General features: G+C 42.5%; 1 protein-coding gene across 6 annotated transcripts in view; it reads left to right on the forward strand.

The window, feature by feature from the left end:
* The window catches only part of NCOR1 (nuclear receptor corepressor 1), a 56968-nt gene extending 38151 nt beyond the window's left edge, over positions 1–18817 (forward strand). For 5 of the 6 annotated variants that reach the window (XM_040082566.2, XM_040082564.2, XM_040082562.2 and 2 more), the window contains exons 22-47: positions 93–288; positions 833–1003; positions 1174–1334; positions 1722–1842; positions 1946–2047; positions 2527–2624; positions 3403–3571; positions 3997–4137; positions 5424–5507; positions 6005–6261; positions 6368–6728; positions 7222–7446; positions 8230–8439; positions 9098–9247; positions 9776–9949; positions 10424–10589; positions 10808–11304; positions 11749–11877; positions 11989–12146; positions 12309–12532; positions 12956–13093; positions 14118–14260; positions 14795–14848; positions 15111–15332; positions 15602–15784; positions 15951–18801. In XM_040082566.2, coding sequence (XP_039938500.1) covers positions 93–288; positions 833–1003; positions 1174–1334; positions 1722–1842; positions 1946–2047; positions 2527–2624; positions 3403–3571; positions 3997–4137; positions 5424–5507; positions 6005–6261; positions 6368–6728; positions 7222–7446; positions 8230–8439; positions 9098–9247; positions 9776–9949; positions 10424–10589; positions 10808–11304; positions 11749–11877; positions 11989–12146; positions 12309–12532; positions 12956–13093; positions 14118–14260; positions 14795–14848; positions 15111–15332; positions 15602–15784; positions 15951–16138 — 4722 coding nt within the window. In that variant the 3' untranslated portion in view covers positions 16139–18801. Of the gene's footprint in view, positions 1–92; positions 289–832; positions 1004–1173; positions 1335–1721; positions 1843–1945; positions 2048–2526; positions 2625–3402; positions 3572–3996; positions 4138–5423; positions 5508–6004; positions 6262–6367; positions 6729–7221; positions 7447–8229; positions 8440–9097; positions 9248–9775; positions 9950–10423; positions 10590–10807; positions 11305–11748; positions 11878–11988; positions 12147–12308; positions 12533–12955; positions 13094–14117; positions 14261–14794; positions 14849–15110; positions 15333–15601; positions 15785–15950 lie in introns of all 6 variants that reach the window. The other variant, XM_040082560.2, reaches the window with a different exon arrangement.
* The last annotated feature ends 564 nt before the right edge of the window (positions 18818–19381 follow it).

Genomic DNA, 19381 nt, shown 5'->3' on the forward strand with positions numbered 1-19381 from the left:
AACTCCCAGAATGCAGGGGAGAGTTGAGCTCCACAGCTCCTCCAGGAGCTGCCTATGAGTTGTCCCTGACGTTGTCCCCTCGCTGTCCCCAGGTTTCCTGCAGCCCTTGCCCTGTCCCCGTGGGCACCCCAGTGAGCGGCTACGCTCTCTACCAGCGGCACATCAAGGCCATGCACGAGTCAGCCCTGCTGGAGGAGCAGCGGCAGCGCCAGGAGCAGCTGGACATGGAATATCGGAGCGCTGTGAGCCCCTGTGGCACCTCCAAGAGCCCCAGTGTGGAGTGGGAAGGTTGGTGTTCCCACACCTGTGCTGGGATAACCCTGTGCTTTGTGTGTGTGTGTGTGTGTGACACCGCTGCCTCACTGGAGAGGGGCTGTGCTAAGGAGCTGATAATGGACTGCTCCGTGCTGGAAGGAACCTGCCTGCTCGGCTGCACTTACTGTTGAAGAGCTGCCTTGTAACCCTTTATATACAGGCAGAAACTGGTTCCATTTGGGTCAAACCCAAAAATGAGTTGTTCCTACAGAGAAAGATGCAGCACGTGGGTGAGAGGAGCAGATGATTCTGTTCCAGGGGAGCCCTTCCAGAAGCTTGAGGTGAGGGTGGGAATATGTACTCCATGTAGTAAAACATTCATTTAACTGTGCTCATACATGGACATTGAAATAGGGCAGAAAAGTTTGGTGGAACACGTGAATACTTATTTTTAATTGCGCTGTTTGTACCTGATGGGTGTGTCTGGCATTGGAGCAGTCCCTTCATTAAAACTGTGCTGTGAATTGGACCTTTTGACTCCAATTTCTAACCCAGGGTTCTTCTCTTTCTGTCCCAGGAAAACCAGTGGCCTATATGCCTTATGCTGAGGTCAAGAGAATAGAACAGGAAGCACAAGTGCAAAATCCAGCCACAAGGTCAGCATCACCCTACAGGTTATCTCCAAGAGAAGTCAACAAAGCCTCTCCCCAGCCTGAGATGAATGCAGCTCGCTACAGTGTCCCTCCAGGTAAAGATTTGGAAGACCAAATTATTATCTAAGCACTTTGTGAGTTAATAGAAGATCATTTTCCGTGTATTTGTGTGAATAGGTGCTCAGTGTTTTTCTAGCCCAGTGAGGCTGTACTGTGTTATTTCTGTTCACACTGCAATGTTTAATGTACAATTTTTCTCCTCAAGTTCTCCAGCCAGCCCCTCACCAGGTGATAACCAATATTCCCGAAGGAGTTCGCCTGCCCACAACCAGGCCCACCAGACCACCACCACCTCTCATTCCATCCTCCAAAACCAGTGTGCCATCAGAAAAGCCTTCCTTCATCATGGGAGGCTCGATCTCACAAGTAAGAGAATTATTATTTCAAAATCTATCTTACATAAATTTTTATTTTTTTTCCCTTTCTCCAATCTTCAACTTCTTGTATTCGGTTATGGAGTCACAGCATTAAGCCTGAGGACCTATTTGTACATATCATCCTAAAAGTCCAGGAATTACAGGAGCTTTAGAAATGAAACATTTAGTCATTTAAGGGCATGGATATCCAGTTTAGGTGACCTGCATCTCCAAACTACCAGTGACACTCCACTCCTGCTGCTCTGTGCTTTGGGACATGACAGTGGGGCACTGTGGCATTTCCAGATGGGATCATTGTAGTTTTAGTGTGCTCCTTTAAAGAGAGATGTGAATCTTCACTCCAGAAACAAGATTTAACATCTATTTGTTGTTTCAGGGAACACCTGGCACTTATTTAACATCCCACAGTCAAGCTTCCTACGCCCAAGAAACTGCAAAGCCATCAGTGGGTTCTATATCCCTTGGGCTGCCAAGGCAGCAAGAGTCAGCCAAATCAGGTGAGGAAAGAAAAGCTGACATGTTTTGTACAGACTGTTTAATGATCCATAATTAAAGGAAATTAAAAAACCTCAACCTTTTTCTCTTTCTTCTCCTCAATAGCTTCCCTGCCCTATATCAAACAAGAAGAATTCTCACCCAGAAGTCAGAATTCCCAACCTGAGGGACTCCTGGTCAGGGCACAACATGAAAGTGTGGTGCGAGGTAAGGAAAGTCACACAGAGTAAAAAACTCTTGTTAGAGCCTGAGAAAACCAAGAGAATTCACCTCTGAAGTGTTAAAGTATTCTATGATTATATAAGTATCATAAGATTACAGGATTCATTTGTTCCCCGTTTAACAAGGCTTGTGTATTTGCAGCTGGCTCCTCCTGTCTGCATGGCTCACTTAAAAATATTTGTTACAAGCCATGACAATTTCAAAATAAAGTTGCTCACTAGAGCAGATCTATCAAAAGAAAATAAATTAACTGCCATGAGTTAACAGTGTAAAATACTTAGAGTCTGTCAAAGGCTATGTTAAAAGAGGAACTATTTTAACTGCCTCAAATGCCTGCTGTTAATTTGAAATTTCCCCTGTATTTTAATATAAACTAACAGTTCTCAATAGAATTTTTATTTATTTCAAATGGAGTGGATTTTTAAAATTCTTTTATTTATGAGGATGTCTTTATTTCAAATCAGGTACCACAACAATACAGGAGGGGAGTATAACACGAGGAACTCCAACCAATAAAGTTTCAGTTGAGACCATTCCTTCTTTGAGAGGCTCCATAACTCAGGTATTTTACCTTTTACTGCTGTGAAAGGAAGGCTGTAGCAAAACAGCATCTTCAGACTATCACTGTGAATGTTTTTGCATGCTGAAAAAGTAAATTATTATCACAGGGTGGGAACTGCCTTGAAAAAAGAACTTTCAGTCCAATCAGATGTTCAAACCCCACTATTGCTGAAGTCAGCATTACTATGGTTTCATCTCCATATATATGAGTTTTCAAACCTTTTAAGTAATACCAGAGCCTTTGGTAAACCTAACTTGCCTGAAAATTGCATCACACCTGAGTTCAAACATTCAAACCAAGTGTAACTAGTCTTGCGCAGATTCCATTTAAATCCAAGAAGGGAAATTCAGGCCTTTTGTCTCATCCTTTTAAATGCTGCTCTTTTGGTTGGTTCGGCATCCCTTTGTCCAAAGAGCTATTGTCTCAATTCTGCTTTGACCTGAGAAGGAGAGGTCTCACTGCTTTGGACAGAAATAAAACCTAATGGCACCATGTGGTATATGTTTATCTTCCCCCCAGATGGAATTTCTAGGGTAAATGTTCCAGGTTGTGAAATACACTGCTAATATCATTTAACAAGGTAGCAGAAATAACTTTACTCCTATTTACGTTAAGTGTCTATAATAGAGGCAGAAGTTTAAACCATACAAGAGAAATGAGTCGGTTTTATAGACCTAAGAAGTTTTTTTTTGGTTTTGTTGCATTTTCCCTTGGCTGCTCCCTGTTCTGTAAAGGCTCAGAGCACGTGAGTTGATTGATGTGCTGGCTTTGCACACAGGGTACCCCCGCTCTGTCCCAGTCCGGCATCGCCGCCGACGCGCTGCTGAAGGGAACCATCACTCGCCTGGCCACCGAGGACAGCAGCCCGGAGAAGTGCAGGGAGGAGGCCTCAGCCAAGGGCCATGTCATTTATGAAGGCAAAAGTGGGCATATTCTATCTTATGATGGTGAGTGTTTGTGTATTCTACCTGATCAAAGTCAGGTTCTGCTTTGATAAGCCATAGATGAAGTGTTTCTGCTTCCAAGCAGATGTTTGTTTGAAATAAAGTTCAACTTTTCCTTTGCTGTTTATTTCCTGTTTGTCACTGAATGTTTGTATTGTGAGAGGGTAAATAACCAGGTTTGAAATGACCTGTATGAAAGTAAATGTATCGTGTAACTTTAAACTTCAGCTGAAATATTGAAAAATGAGTAACTTAACAGTAACTTTGTGACGAACTATAAAGGATGTTTTAAGATTGATATTTAATGTCACAATATTATATTGAAGTTGCGTTGTTTAAATATTAATAACCTGTGGTCACCTTAATTTAATATTCATGTGTCCTTTTTTGTCCACATTTCCTGACCACACTCTTGTACATTTTGCCAGCTATTAAAAATGTCCGTGAAGGAACAAGGAGTCCAAGAACTGCTCATGAAATTGGTTTAAAGAGAACCTATGATACAATGGAAGGAAATATAAAGCAGGGGATGTCACTGAGGGAGTCTCCAGGATCTGCACCACTGGAAGGTAAAAACAGCTGCTTCCAAGGTGTTTTATTTATTGATGTAAGAGCATTTAGAGTTATCTTAGAGTGCAGACTAACAGAGAAGTTAGATTTAAATCACACTAATGATCAAATCCATGCAATTGCACTGCAGTTAGAGCGTGCTGGAAACAGGACTGGAGTCGATCCTAGTTTTCTTTTCTGTTTTACCACAACTGCTGCTACTGCAGGTGGCACTTCCTGCTCTCAGCACATCTGACAGATGTCCCTGGCTCTCCACGGTCCCAGTGGTCCTGCTGAGCTCAAACACTGGGTCACACCAGCACAGCCTCTGCCACACCCTTCAGTTAAATATTGGTATCACACTGCCCTGACCTTTTGCATTCCTGAAGAAACCGCTTTGAACTGTAGGAGCCTGCTTCAGGGCATCCCTAGTGCTGGGGTGTTTTAATAAACTGTAATCAAACAAAGCCTGCAGAGGCCAAGGCAGGTCATTATATAACTTTTCTGATTGTTTTGTAAAAATACAAATGCAAGAAAACATTTCCTGCCTCAGCCATGGAGTCTTGCTCCTTAAAAGCATTTTGTCCCATCTTTGAGTAGCCCTGAGAGGTATTTTGTGGACATGTTCATTAGATGGAACAAAGGGAACGTGAAGTTTTTAGGCTGCAGGCAGAAATTCCGTGTTGCCTCTAAGCTGCTGATGCATTTGCCTCTTCGGGCTCTTTTGGCATCTGAGGAGCTGCTCTGGTACTTTTATGCTTTGTCTCATCAGTGACACATTTTCTGTCTTCAAACTGTGAGAAATCATGAGTGTTTTGAGCACTTTGTTTAGATTCTTACCATAGGCACAGTAAATTCATCTCTTCCCCAGTGATTCAGTATGAACTTTGATAATTTGGAGAATGCTGAGACATATTTAGGATTTTTTTTTTTTTCTTTGTTCCACTTCCCACCATGAACACCTTTCTTTCTAAGCAAGGAAAGTGGAGTGTGAGAAAAGCAGTGACTGCTTTTGAAACAAAGGTTAAGCTTAATTATAAAAAACACCTCCTGTTTTCTAAATATGTTAAAACTTGCAACTATGCAATAGCACAAATATTTGAACCGAAAGATTATTTTTTTTAGGGCAGGAGGTGTTTATAACATGTTGCTGCAATGCCTGGCACACTGAGGCTTGGCCCTCTGGGCACTGCCAGGGTACAGATACCATCTCTTATGTGTTAGGAGGAGGGGTTTTGTTGGTTTGGAGGTTGGATTTTTTTAACACTTGTTTAATTTCTCTAAATTACCTTCATTTTAATTTTAGGTTTAATCTGCCGAGCGCTGCCTCGGGGTAGCCCACACGCTGAACTGAAGGAGAGAACAGTCTTGTCTGGTTCTATAATGCAAGGTGAGGTATTGCAGGATTTAGAAAGGGGAGCATTAATTAATCCTCAAAAATCTCGATTTCTGAACCTTAAAGCTCTTATTAACTGCAGGAGCTGTGTTAAAGGTGGAGCTTGTTTTATGAAACATTTTCAGAGCATAAATCAGCAGCTTTGTGATATGCTGTGTTCAAAACTAGTCTGTAAACATATATTTTATTTCTTAATGAAAAACAGACTTTTTAATATGAATACTTGGTAATTAGCTTTTTTCTTTAATGAACACTAACACCTCTGCAGTTGCATTTATTTCTATTATTTCAGCATCTGAAATAACATGGGAGGTTTTCCACATTACATCGTTCAATATTATTTTTCTGATGATTTGTTTAGACTTTGAGTATCTTACCAGTCTGCAGCAAAGCAAAGTTTCACTGTTACATGTAATTAGTTACTCTGCTTATGAAAAAAGAGACTTAGCAGCTGTTAATACCAGTCGTGTGACCCTTCCTTTCTATAAAAGGCACACCAAGAGCAACAGCTGAAAGTTTTGAAGAAGGTTTGAAGTACCCCAAACAGATCAAGAGAGAGTCACCTCCCATCAGGACGTTCGAAGGAGCCATCACCAAGGGCAAACCCTACGATGGGGTCACCACCATAAAGGAGATGGGTCGCTCTATCCACGAGATCCCAAGGCAGGACCTGCTAAGCCAAGAGAGTCGCAAGACTCCCGAAATGGTGCAGACAGCCAGGCCAATCATAGAAGGCTCCATATCTCAGGTAAATACAGAAAACACTGTTGCACTCACACATGAGTGGATCGGGTCAGGCTGTGGCAGTTTTTTCCACAACATGACCTTCAACCCGAACTTTTTCTCCTCTTCAGGGCACACCCATAAAATATGAAAGCAACTCTGGCCAGTCTGCCATCAAACACAATGTAAAATCTTTAATCACTGGACCAAGCAAGCTGCCCCGGGGAATGCCTCAGCTGGAAATGGTGCCAGAAAACGTGAAGGTGGTGGAGCGAGGAAAATACGAAGATGTGAAGACCGGGGACGCCGTGCGGTCCCGTCACACGTCAGTAGTCAGCTCTGGTCCCTCTGTCCTCAGGTCAACTCTTCATGAAACTCCCAAATCACAGCTGAGCCCTGGGATTTATGATGATACAAATGCTCGGAGGACACCTGTGAACTATCAGAGTCCAATGTCCAGGAGTTCACCTATGATGAATAGAGTTAGTGAGGGTATGTCATTCCTGTCCACTGTAAGACAAAAAGTTCTGTTATTTTAACTTATTTGTACTCCATTCTTCTTTATTTTATTCTACTGGCTTGTCTCGGTTTGAAGGTTGGCTAGAATGAATTTTAGAAGGCTGTAAGCTGTTAATTGAAATAAGGAAATGAAAATCTGCCACAGTAGAAGAGGGAAGTGGGAAGGCAATTCAGTCTCAATTTGCATTTGATGATGGATCACAGTGAAAGTGGTACCTACAAGGATAAAGTTTTAAGGGCAGAAGCTATTCCTGATTTAATAGTGTCTAAATGAGGGAGATGATTTAATGAGGTGTAAACAATCTTAGTTTTAAAGTACAGCTCTTTTGGCAGAAGTGTTTTGTCATATAAAACGTTCTCTGTGCTTTGTTGTATCGCAGTCATTGAAAACCAGTGTTATTTTTATAGTGAAATTTTCAATAGAGAAATAGGCATTTTATTCATTTGGGTTTTTCATTGCTTTTAGCTGGAGTATCTTCTGGGAAGCCAGCAAATCATGAAAGGAAGAACACACTCACTCCAACACAGAGGGAGAGTGTGCCAGCAAAATCTCCAGTCCCTGGGGTTGATCCTGTAGTGGCTCACAGTCCTTTTGACCCTCACCACAGAGGAGCAACTCCTGAAGTCTACAGGGGTCACCTCCCTCCCCATTTAGATCCTGCTATGCCATTTCACAGGGCCCTGGATCCCGGTAAATACATTTGTGTTGGCTTTTTTTGCTTTTAGATATACTGTGAGCTTTGGTGCACAGAAAGGATACCTTTATAAGGCACTTATCAGTGGCCAGATATCATTTATAAGGTTACAAGTATTTATTGTTGTGATTTGCTTTCAGTTTAGTGGTGATTTAATATCTAACCGAGAAACTTAGTAAAATAATATTGTATAAAGCTGTAACTTCCCTTCAGAACTGCCAACTTGCTTCTGTTTTGTTAAAAAGTTCACAGTATTTTAAGTATTTATGGAATGTATTAAAAGCTTTCAGGAAAGCTATGCAAAGAAGGATGTGCAAGAGGCTAGAGAATTTAAGTGTCATTTTATATAGTTATATATAGACTTATATATTCTTTAAAAGTCCTCTGTTCAAGACTGATTATTTTCACTGAAGGATTATCAGGTTATCCCTGGTGATATTAAATACAGTAACTTCCTTTTAACCTATCCCTCAGTTTACTTCTGGGAGGTATTTTCTACCTTCTTTAGGTATTTCAGCCTTTTACATTTTCAGAATGTCAGGATTTATAGTTTTCTTAAAGTCATCTCTCCAGTCTGGATTATTTAGCACTTCCAGTGTGCATACAGTGCAGAAATCCAACAAACCATCAGTATTAAAATGCTGTTTTCACTGGTTTCACACTAGCTAGAAAGACTCGGTACCACCTCTCATTGAAGCTTTACAAACACCTGAAAGTTTTATTTAATCCAGAATCATCCTGCTTCCTAAACACCCCCTTTTCCCTCCTTTCACTCTCAGCTGCTGCTGCTTACCTGTTCCAAAGGCAGCTGTCCCCCACGCCGGGGTACCCCAGCCAGTACCAGCTGTACGCCATGGAGAACACGCGCCAGACCATCCTCAACGACTACATCACCTCCCAGCAGATGCAAGTGAACCTCCGGCCCGATGTCACCAGGGGGTTGTCCCCCAGGGAGCAAACTTTAGCACTCCCCTATGCAGGAGCACGAGGTGAGCCTGGCTCTCTCTCTGTAATCCTCTTAAAAGTGTGTTTGGGCTGTGGCAGCTGCGGTTTGGGTGCACTCACACGAGGCCGTGTGTATAAATGTGTTCATCCTCTGGTGATCGTGGATGTCTGACAGCTCGTTTGCAAACTGCCTTTTGTGGAAAGGAAAACCACCTCTATAATCAGTATATTTAAGGAGGAGTCTCAGAGTTGCTAGTGTTCAAGAGCCAGATCGTTTTCTGTTTGTGTAAATTGACGATCAGAACCGTATTTAGCTCACCATCAAACTTCAGAAAAGAGAATGATATCAAAATGATAACTTCTTCAAAAAGAATATAAAAGCAACAGCCAGAAGTGTAATGTTTGTGATAACAATGCTGATTGTTTGATTTTTTGGGTAATACCCAAAATTGCTAAAAGATGGGATTATTGAGTAGAGGTGAAGCTCATTTTTCCAAGGAGCAATTAAAGAGAGTGCTACAAATGCAAATTCTGACTTGGTATGTTCCTAAATTGCTGATTGCCAGGTCTAAGAGAGTATAACCAGCTGGAATATAGCTCTACCCTTACTTTATTCTTGTGTTTTCTCCACCAAACATTCATTGCTGACTGTGTAGACCATGTTCTGGAACAGCCATTCTCACGTGTGTCATCTCCTGACAGGAATTATTGACCTGAACAATATGGCCCCCACTATCTTAGTGCCTCATCCTGGAGGAACGAGCACCCCACCCATGGAGAGAATCACATACATCCCTGGCACCCAGCTTACCTTCCCTCCCAGGCCTTACAACCCTGCCTCTCTGTCACCAGGTGAGAGCTCTCATGGCCTGGTGATGGCTTTAATTGTCTGGCACGCTGAGATAATTGACCATCTTTATTCGGCTTTCTTTAATGCCATGTTTTGATGTTTTCTCAGGAGATGGTTTTGCATGCACCTCTCACTTGGATAGCAAAGGGGGTTTGATGATATCCTGTGTAGTTACAGTAGAAGTGCTGTCAAATTCTGAATTTGCCTCATTCTGACAGGTCTTTATTTGTAGAAATTGGATTATAATTCACTAACCCCATTTTATATGTGTTGAAGGGCAGAATTGGGATCTATAAGCTGTGTAGTTCCTAACTGTATAGCAACCACATTAGTAAAAGGCTTTTGAGCCTTCCACTGTCACTGTATGTTAAGCTTTTGTCTTCCTAGATAAGTGGATAGTCTTGAGTGGAACTAAAATGTGTTTGGGAAAATTTTCCGTAAATGTATGGCAAAATATATAGGCAAGTGTTTATCATGTTTCACTTAAGTATACTTTTTTGCTCCTTCATTTTACCTTGTGGACCTTCCAGGACACCCCACACACCTGGCAGCTTCTGCAGCTGCAAATGCTGAAAGGGAACGGGAAAGGGAAAGGGAGAAGGAGCGGGAAAGGGAGAGGGAACGCGAACGAGAGCGGGAAAGAGAACGAGAACGTGAGAGGGAGAGAATCACCTCAGTCCCTGCTGAACTTTATCTCCGACCAGGTGAGGGCACATGGATGCTCTTGGATCTCTTGTCTTGGACTTGCTCCTTTTATGCGGACACTGTTAGCAGATACCATTTACAGTTTGCTTTTACTCTGCACTTCTGGCAGGTTCCTGTTCCCAAGCAGTTCTGGCCATAATTTGCAACTTCTTAAACTTTCTCTCGAAGCAGTGTAGCAGCTAAAGAGGAGTGAATCCCAGTTATCACTGGCACAGCTTGCATGTCATTTAGAGCATTGTGAACAAATTTAAATCTTTAATACATACCATCACATCCAGAGTGGTGGAGACAACTGGGAAAGGATGTGGAGGAGCCAGCATTGATACCAAGTCCTGCATTGCTGTAAGAGTATCCAGAGTAGTGGAGACACCTGGGAAGGGATGTTGGAGGAGAGAGCATTGATTTGCAGTGCTACACTGTTGTAAGAGTAATCATTTATTTTCCTTTGTTCCCCTCCACTCTGTGTCCTGCAGGTGCAGAGCAGCCTGGCAGACCCGGCAGTCACGGATACGTCCGGTCCCCATCCCCCTCTGTCAGAAGCCAGGAAAACATTCTGCAGCAAAGGCCAAGTATTTTCCAAGGAACCAATGGGACAAGTGTAATCACACCTTTGGATCCTGCTGCTCAGCTACGTATCATGTATGTTTTAGAAGTTAATGTGGCACAGATAGCTGTTCTAATATTTGAGTTTAGGGTTAAGAATATTTCACTATATGATTGCTCTTGGATTTATGAGAGCATTTTCATCAGTGCATTTTTGGGTGGAAATTAACGTCAGGAAAGCTTTGCTTTATTGTGTTCATGGCTCTGGTTCTTTCCATGAGATGTAATTGAGGCTATTCAATGTTTTCCCACAGGCAGCTCACCCCTGGAGCTCCCTCTATCACTCAAGGCTTGCCAGCTTCCCGTTACAACACTGCTGCTGACGCCCTGGCAGCACTGGTGGATGCTGCAGCCTCTGCTCCTCAGATGGAAGTTGCCAAAGCAAAGGAGAACAAGCACGAAGGAACCAGGATAGAAGAGAACATGGGACGCCGGTCAGCTGTGGTGACTGACCAGCAGCAGATGGAGCAGAAGACCCTGGAGGTAGAAAAGAGGCCTGTGCAGTGCCCCTATACATCTGCAAATTACTCTGGTGGCAAGTCCCAGGGACAGACTTCATCAGTAGTCTATTCAGAGGCTGGTAAAGAGAAAGGACCTCCTCCTAAATCCAGGTACGAGGAAGAGCTGAGAACTCGAGGAAAGACCACAATTACTGCTGCTAACTTCATAGATGTGATCATCACTCGCCAGATTGCTTCAGACAAGGATGCTCGAGATAGGGGCTCTCAAAGTTCAGATTCTTCCAGTAGTTGTACGTATCTTAGTAACTCTCTACTTCTTTGCTGTCTGTCTTAGCCTTTTAGGGAAATGATGTGAAAAGATTTGGATGTTTAATGATAAAATATTCAGCTCTGCAGAGCAGAAACACTTGATAGACAAATGCAGTTTTTGCATATTGTGACTCTTGCAAAATCAGAGTTGTTTGCTTTATTCAGATTCCGTGCTACAGCATGAATGCAGGATCATAAGAGTAATCTTATTAGAAGTCAGGAAACTTGAAAATTACTTGGTTTATGTTGGAACACTGTTTCATGGATGTATTTTTATCACCATGGCTATCATGAGAAGGCAACAGTGTTTTTGACTTTAATTCACTGGTGTCATTGTACTGGGAGCACTGGTGTTGCTAAATATAGGCAACAAAAATTTTCTGTCATATTTACATCTTATTCTGCAACCTTTGCTTGATATTCAGTGTCCTCACACCGGTATGAAGCTCCTGGAGATGCCATTGAGGTGATCAGCCCTGCAAATTCACCTGCACCTGCTCAAGAAAAGCTACAGCCCTATCAACAAGAGACACCCAAACAAAGCCAGGCAGAGAGTAAGTTCACCTGCATGTGGAAATATTCTCACAGTCGCCTTTTTTATATTTGTAAGCACAGAAGTTTCAAGCCTTGAAGCTTAACAGAGTGACCTTTTCTTTTCCAACCAGCTGACCCCAACAGGCCGTACGAGGGCCCCATTCACCGCTACAGGACACAACAGGAGCCCCCCTCACCCCAGCAACCTCCACCTCCCTCTTCCCAGGCAGAGGGGATGGCCCACGTGCCCAGGACCCATCGGCTCATCACCCTTGCTGATCACATCTGTGTAGGTTTTATAATTATGGCTTTCATCTGAGCATGTTACAAAATAGTGTATCTCAATTGAGAACCTCGTTTGTTGCCATCAGGCTCATGTAGTTCGTGCATACCTACGCTGTGGCCAATGTCTAACCAAGATCTCTTTTCTGTTTCTTTTGGTGACATCCAGCAAATTATCACACAAGACTTTGCTAGAAACCAAGCAGCTTCTCAGGCCTCTTTGCAGCCTCCCACCACTACATTCCAGAATTCCACCCCTGCTCCAGCGCCCGTTTCTGGCCGGGCAAAGAGCTCGAACCGCTACAGCCCCGAGGCGCAGTCGCAGCCCGTGCACCACCAGCGGCCGGGGGCCAGAGTGTCCCCTGAGAACCTCTCTGACAAGGCCAGGGGAAGGTAAAGCATGCAGTCAGTCTAACTGCAAGTTTAATTGGTGCCCAGATATCATATTGATATAAAATAGTGCAGTTACCTTGTGTAGATTGGAAGTAAAGGCGCCTTTTGGTCTTATTTTTAGATAAAGTGTGTCTCCTACTGTTTTGCCAATTGCTTGGCTCCATAACATAACTTAGAGCTGTTTTCTCTTTGCTGCTTCTCTTAATTTCCAATCTTTAGAAGGCTGAAAACATTTAATAACTTAAAACTTATCAGAGTTGTTATGGACGATGCACAGTCATCTTTTTAAGATCACCAAGCTTACTTAAGCATCTGACATATAACTACACATAAGCAGTTATGTAGGAACTGGAAAATTACATGAGTTAACTACTGCTGTACATGCATTGAGAGTAATTATCTGTCTCTGAATCGTGGATGTAGGCCTGGAAAATCTCCAGAGAGGAGTCACGTCCCCTCAGAGCCCTACGAGCCAATCTCTCCACCTCAGGTCCCGGTTGTACACGAGAAACAGGAAAATGTTCTTTTGCTTTCCCAAAGAACTGAGCCTACTGAACAGAGGTAGGTGTAAAACTGAATTTTAAAAACATAATTCTGAATCTTTATGCTTCAAACCGTGTCTTTATTAAAGAGCAGTTCAAGTGACCTTCCTCTGGTGCCACAGGCAAATTGTTAATCACTGTCAAGCCTTCTGCACTAACATCCAAAACTTGCTATTTGGGAGGCGCTTTGGGAAGGCTGAGGGAAAGGTCACATGTTTCTTGGTGCAAGCAGAGTGTTCTGTGTCACATCTGAGAGAATGTTAGAGTGAAACTCCTCGTGGTTTCTGTAAAACTTGAAGTGAGTTTTGAGAATGATCACAGTTTTTGTTAAATCATTCAGTCTCCTCCTGCCTGGTTGGATTCCTGGATACTGTCCTGGTGGAGAGGGCAGGAACCCAGGCTTCCAGCCCTCATGGTGCTGGAGCAGTTATCACTTGAAATGCCACTGGGCTGAGGAGGTTCCAGGAGGAGTGAGGGTGGGGTGTCCATGGATCACACAGCCCTGTCAGATCTGCACCATAAAACTGCACAGCATCTTCACGGCCAGTGCTGGAGTCTGCAGAGTGTGGGAGATGCACACTGGAGTAGGTGCTCCTGTAATTGCCCTGCTGAGGAAGGAAGAGCACCCAAAGTACTTATTTAAGGCTCATGCTGGTGAAACTGGTTCTGATTTTCTTGGGGTTTTCCACTTTGCAGTTGCTGCAGGGCTCTTACAGTCCATGATGGATGTTAGGTAGCTGCAAAGGGATTTGCAGGAACATAGCAGGCGAGATTGCACTTTTTAGAAATGTAAGGATCTTGGGCTAGGAAACCTAGATTGTTTTTTACTTCATTTTTAGATTATTTTTTGATTTATGTATGTGTTGCTTGATTTTTTAAATTCAAGCTTATTTGTCAGATTGCTGCTGGTTAAGCAAACTCAGTTTTTATTGAGGCCCCCGGTGTTCACATGGCTGTTAGTGGTTTCTGCCTGAGTGCTTTTGGGAAGATTTAAATGTGCATCTTACAAGTTCTGTCTCTTTGACACGTGTTGGTCTTGGCAGGACTGACTCTCGCTCTCCAGGCAGTATCAGTTACCTGCCTTCGTTTTTCACCAAACTTGAGAACACTTCACCAATGGTAAAATCCAAGAAACAGGAGATATTTCGAAAGCTGAACTCATCTGGTGGAGGTGACTCTGACATGGGTATGCAGGACTTGCCTTTTCACTCAATTTTTCCAGCTTAAGCTTTATGTGACTTCCACCTGCAGATGTCCTGACCTAAATATGATCAAATAATACAAATTAATATAAATCTATGAATATAGAACACATATAATAATTCATGACCATAGAACTAGAAGGTTAGATTTTTTATGCTGTTTTATGTAGGACTGTCACATTAACACTTTAAGAAATGAAAACCACATAACTAATGAGTGAGTTGTTAAAACCTGACATAATTCTAACTAACTGTGTCTGTAATTTGCTTTATATCAATGCTACACATTTTCCTATTTGGAAAGGTGTCTTGAAACTAAATGGTTTGTGTTTTCTTGGCCCTTATGATTATGTCTTTTAAACAGCATTTTAATATAGTTCCAGTAATGAACACTGACATGGTGGAATATGATACTAGAACTATAATTTTGCTTTTTTCTTGTGCAGTAGAGCTACTGCTGATGGCTTATTGATCATCAGTACTGAAAAATTCAGTGAAATGTTGTGTTTTAATTGCAGCAACTGCTCAGCCAGGGACTGAAATATTCAATTTGCCAGCAGTCACTACCTCAGGTAAGTTCTTCAATAAAAGAAACAACGTATGTTCCAGAAAAATGTAATGTCTTTAATATCTTATATTTGTACTCTTTGGGGAGTCCAGCAAAAGAGGAAAACGGTGCAAATTTAACAGCTAATATCCTACATGAAAACTTACTTCCTGCACCATAAGGAAAAACAAAATGACCAAATCTTTCTCCAGACACCTTTTTAATTTCTCCGAGTTACACTTTTTGCTCCCTTCCCACCTCTCCCTGTGTTTTCTCTTCTCTCCTAGGTGCAGTCAGTTCTAGGGGTCACTCCTTTGCAGATCCTGCCAGTAATCTGGGTCTGGAAGACATTATTAGGAAAGCACTGATGGGAAACTTTGACGACAAGAGTGAGGAGCACGGGGTCGTCATGTCCCAACCTCTCGCGGTGGCTCCGGGCAGCTCCGGCGCCGCGGTACCGGCGAGTAACGAGGCACGCAGGGAAGAAGCCAATCCATCTCCAAATTCAGGTATTGCAACTCCCAAATATCGCAGGGCCTTAAAGAAAATAAATAAATTGAAGGTATGAGTAACCTGGTAGCACTGAAAATCACTGTCCTCTGTGATTGGCAGAGGTGGTGTTTGCATTTATCGTCCCGGCTTTTCCAACAACACTAATGGAACAGGAAGAGGAGAACAGGGTGATACCTGAAGCTTCTCAGTGCTACCTGATAATTCCTAGAAACAGACACACAGAGGCTAAAATGTGGGTGGTGAAATCTGTCCCTTCTGTTGCCAGGTGGGGCAGTCAGCAAGCAGAAGCTCATCGGCAAGTCAAACAGTAGGAAGTCAAAGTCTCCGATTCCTGGGCAGGGATATTTGGGAACTGAAAGACCTTCTTCTGTCTCATCTGTGCATTCAGAAGGGGACTACCACAGACAGACTCCAGTGTGGGCCTGGGAAGACAGGCCTTCATCAACAGGTGAGGAATGGGCTTCTTTCAAAGGTGTTTGCAGAGCTCAGATGTTGGACTGTAACGCCGGATACTGGCCAGAAGTTTCCAGCACGTGGGGATTTTCTGCTAACTGTCACAACCCAAGCCAGCGCAGATCTCTCAGAATAGCTCATGTTTTTGCCTTTTGCTGCAGGTTCCACCCAGTTTCCATACAACCCCCTGACCATGAGGATGCTGAGCAGCACCCCCCCGACCTCCATGGCCTGTGCCCCCCCGTCCATGAGCCAAGCAACCACTCACCCACAGAACAGGATCTGGGAGCGAGAGCCGGCACCGCTGCTTTCAGCACAATACGAGACTCTGTCTGACAGTGATGACTGAACTATGCAGATTATTTTTTTGTTTTTTGTTTTTTTTTTTTTTAATTTGCGGGTCAAAAAAAGAAATCTATTTTTGACTTGTGCCCACAGAGACTTTCCAAGAGAGCAAGGGCCACACAATGAAGAATTGCTGGAGAGTCCGTGAAATGCCTTCTGCACAAGCTGTGTGTTGGAAGACTGTGGTCGAGAAGGTTGACTTAACTAAAGATAAATATGTAAAGAGTTTTTAAAATGTGGACTATTCCTGCTCTACATCTATTTGTAAAGAAAACCATAATGTCTTTTAAATCATTCTTCTGTAAATAGAGAGTACTTTTTGCAGTGTTTTTTCCCTTGCTGTAGTATCTGGTGTACTTATGTTCAAATCATTGCCTAAACTTTGGGGGTCATTTTGTAATTTTTTTTAAGCATTTTCTCCAGTGTAGAATACTCTTCATAACCCTAGCCTCCCTCTCAGCCTAGCCTAACCAGAACCCCAGCCTCCCAACCATCATTGCCCATTTAATGCCGTGCCACTTCCTGCAGGCATCGTGCTTTTATATAATTTTTTTTTCCTAGACACACTTTCTCAGTGGTGTTCAAGCTCTTGTGAAATTGTTGATTTTTAAGACTGACCCCTTAGTGAATTCTGTACATTAACATAACTCCAGTTCGCTGGAATAAGATGATATATTTCTTTGGAATTTGAAATTCTGCCACATTGTAAATTTTTGGTGCAGTTGTTTTTTTGGTTTTTTTTTTAGCAACACTGCAGAAATATTATTGCATGGGTATGTTATGGTTCATTTTTAAAAGGTTAAAGAAACAAAAAAAGAACAGCTTCTGGAGGCATACCTCACTGTTAGCACACTGGGAATTTTAACTGTGCCCTAAAAGCCTATTCTTAGTGTTCTCTGTTTCTGCATTGTATGCAGTCCAAACAGGCTACTAAATTTTACTGTCATATTTCACCACAGCAAATTGCTTTTCTGAACAGAGGCTCTGGGTGGGTTGATAAATCCTTTAAGAAGAAAAACTTCCACATCCCAAGTTCAAATAAAACAAAGTGCTTTTATAGAATAATTGAGCAACGCACGAGTCAACGACTTGGCTTCTGTTACAACCAGTTTGAAGTAGGTACTGTGATTCTTACCTTCCTCCAATCCGATTTTAAAATCTTTATGTAATAATTATTTTGAAGTCTGCGTCCCAGTCCCTGTCCCTTGAAGCAAGCTTTTGGTGGAAGTCCTTACAAATGCTTGGCTTAACTCCTGAAGTGTGCAATACTTGTTAGGGTGATTTTTATTTTTAAATTGTATATGGTACTAGGAGAGTCTCCTTAATCATTCATCTATCAATGCTTGCTATGATGTGCTTGTAGCTCATGTACACATCCATCGGGGCAGTGATGCCACAGGCTGTCCTGCCATCCATCTCCAGAAGCATCTTCATTTTATGCTGCACTGACCTCAGGAAGTGAATTCAAATCTTCCGGGGTAGAAGGACTGAGTCACAGATAGCACTGAGCCGGGGGGTGGCGTGGTCTGTCAGATTTCAAACTGCTTTTGCATCTCATTGATCAACAGGGTCTTTGCCTTGGAGTTATTTTCCAGTGAAAACTATTTGGGATTTTGCCGCTGTACTTGTGATGCGTTGTATGGAAGGTGTAATGCAGTGTGTAACCTTGAGTCGTGTGAGCTCTGCATCCCACGGACTGTGATGGTCCACTTACAAACAGGAAGAAGCACAGAACTATTGATCAATAGCAAATTTATTTTCAGTCCTTTAAGGAAAGCCTTCTTGCCCCAAGCGTGGGACACAAAATTCCAAAGGAACTCATTTGAAAACTTGATGCTGTTGAAAATGCAGAACTATTTTGCTACTTTTTTTAAACGCTGCATCAGGGTAGATCCGTTGGCAGTCTTAAATCTCCTTGTGTTTTTTTTCTGAGAAAGATTTCTCTCATCTTCCCCTCCTTTACCCTTCTGGCTTGAAGCAGTGAAGTTTTCATCCTGTTTGTAGACCTGTGCTCTTAATTCTAACTTTCTTTTTTTGTTCCCACAGCAACGTAATACTGGAAAACGAGTTGATCTGCCCTTTTTGTAGATTTAAATTTGGAGTGGAGAGTTAAGTTCCATTCTTAAACTCACTTGTTCTCACTTTCTTAGTGTAACAAATACAATGTGAAAGAGGCATGTACAGACAAATGTCTTTGCTACCTGTACAGTAAGTATAGCATGTTCATTGCAAAGCTTCATGTTACTGCTGCAGCAGCAGCAAGATATCCAAAGTAGGATACTCACAATCTCCTAAGATACAGCTTGAGTGGCATTTGCACATAAAACGTTGCTGCTTTTTTTTTGTTTGTTATCTGAGTTTTAACTTCTCCAGTGTAAGAACCTCTCCAGAGCCTAAGTTAGGGTTTACCACAATTCCAGTAATCTTCAAGTATGGAATTACATCTGCCCTGTTTCAGACAGGAAGGTGTTTGTAAGTCATGTTTACAAAGTGTAGTTTACTACAAATTTTTACCTGATTTCTGATCAGCGCTTTCACAATGCTTTCATCTTGATATGGTTCGTGATTCTGATATGAAATCATTTAAGACTTGAAAAACCCATGCATCATAATTTCCACACAATGTCTTCACTAGACAGTGACTTCTGGATTCAGACCAATCAATAAAGGGGATCAGTTCTCCACTTGCTTTTCCTGTGTCTCCCTTTTGTTTTGCAGCATCAGGCAAGACCCTGCTCGCAGGGTTCCCAGGTACCACTGCTGCCCTCCAAGCTCTGCTACTTCAAACCCCAAACCCAGCACTTCAGGGGAGGTTGGCTCTGATGTGCCAGAGCCTTTCTGTCAGTACAGCCCTATTTTTACTTCCTAGCTTGCTGAGAACAAAGCTCTACATGTAACTGAAGTTTTCCAGCTTCGATGAACTTCTGCTCTAGAAAACCCGTGTGCCTCCTCCTCTTAGCTCAAAGTTCAGAGAGGAAGCTGCTATGGTAAGTAAATTAATAATGATGTAATTACACTGAGGGTTGTACCAACCAGCTGCAGTTCTGACAACTGGGAGGTTAAAATTGTGCTTGGATAGTGACAGAAGTAGTTCTGTTATCCTGACTAAATATGGATTTGGTAATTTCTGGTTTAATTCTCCTCTTTCTTTAACATCAGGCTTCCTGGCAGGGCAGAACAGAAATTCTGTTGTCTAAAGCAGCTGTTTATACTTGATCCACATGAAGGCACATAGCTGACAAAGCTG

This window comes from Hirundo rustica, chromosome 19 (genome assembly GCF_015227805.2).
Source record: "Hirundo rustica isolate bHirRus1 chromosome 19, bHirRus1.pri.v3, whole genome shotgun sequence".
Taxonomy (NCBI): Eukaryota; Metazoa; Chordata; class Aves; order Passeriformes; family Hirundinidae; genus Hirundo; species Hirundo rustica.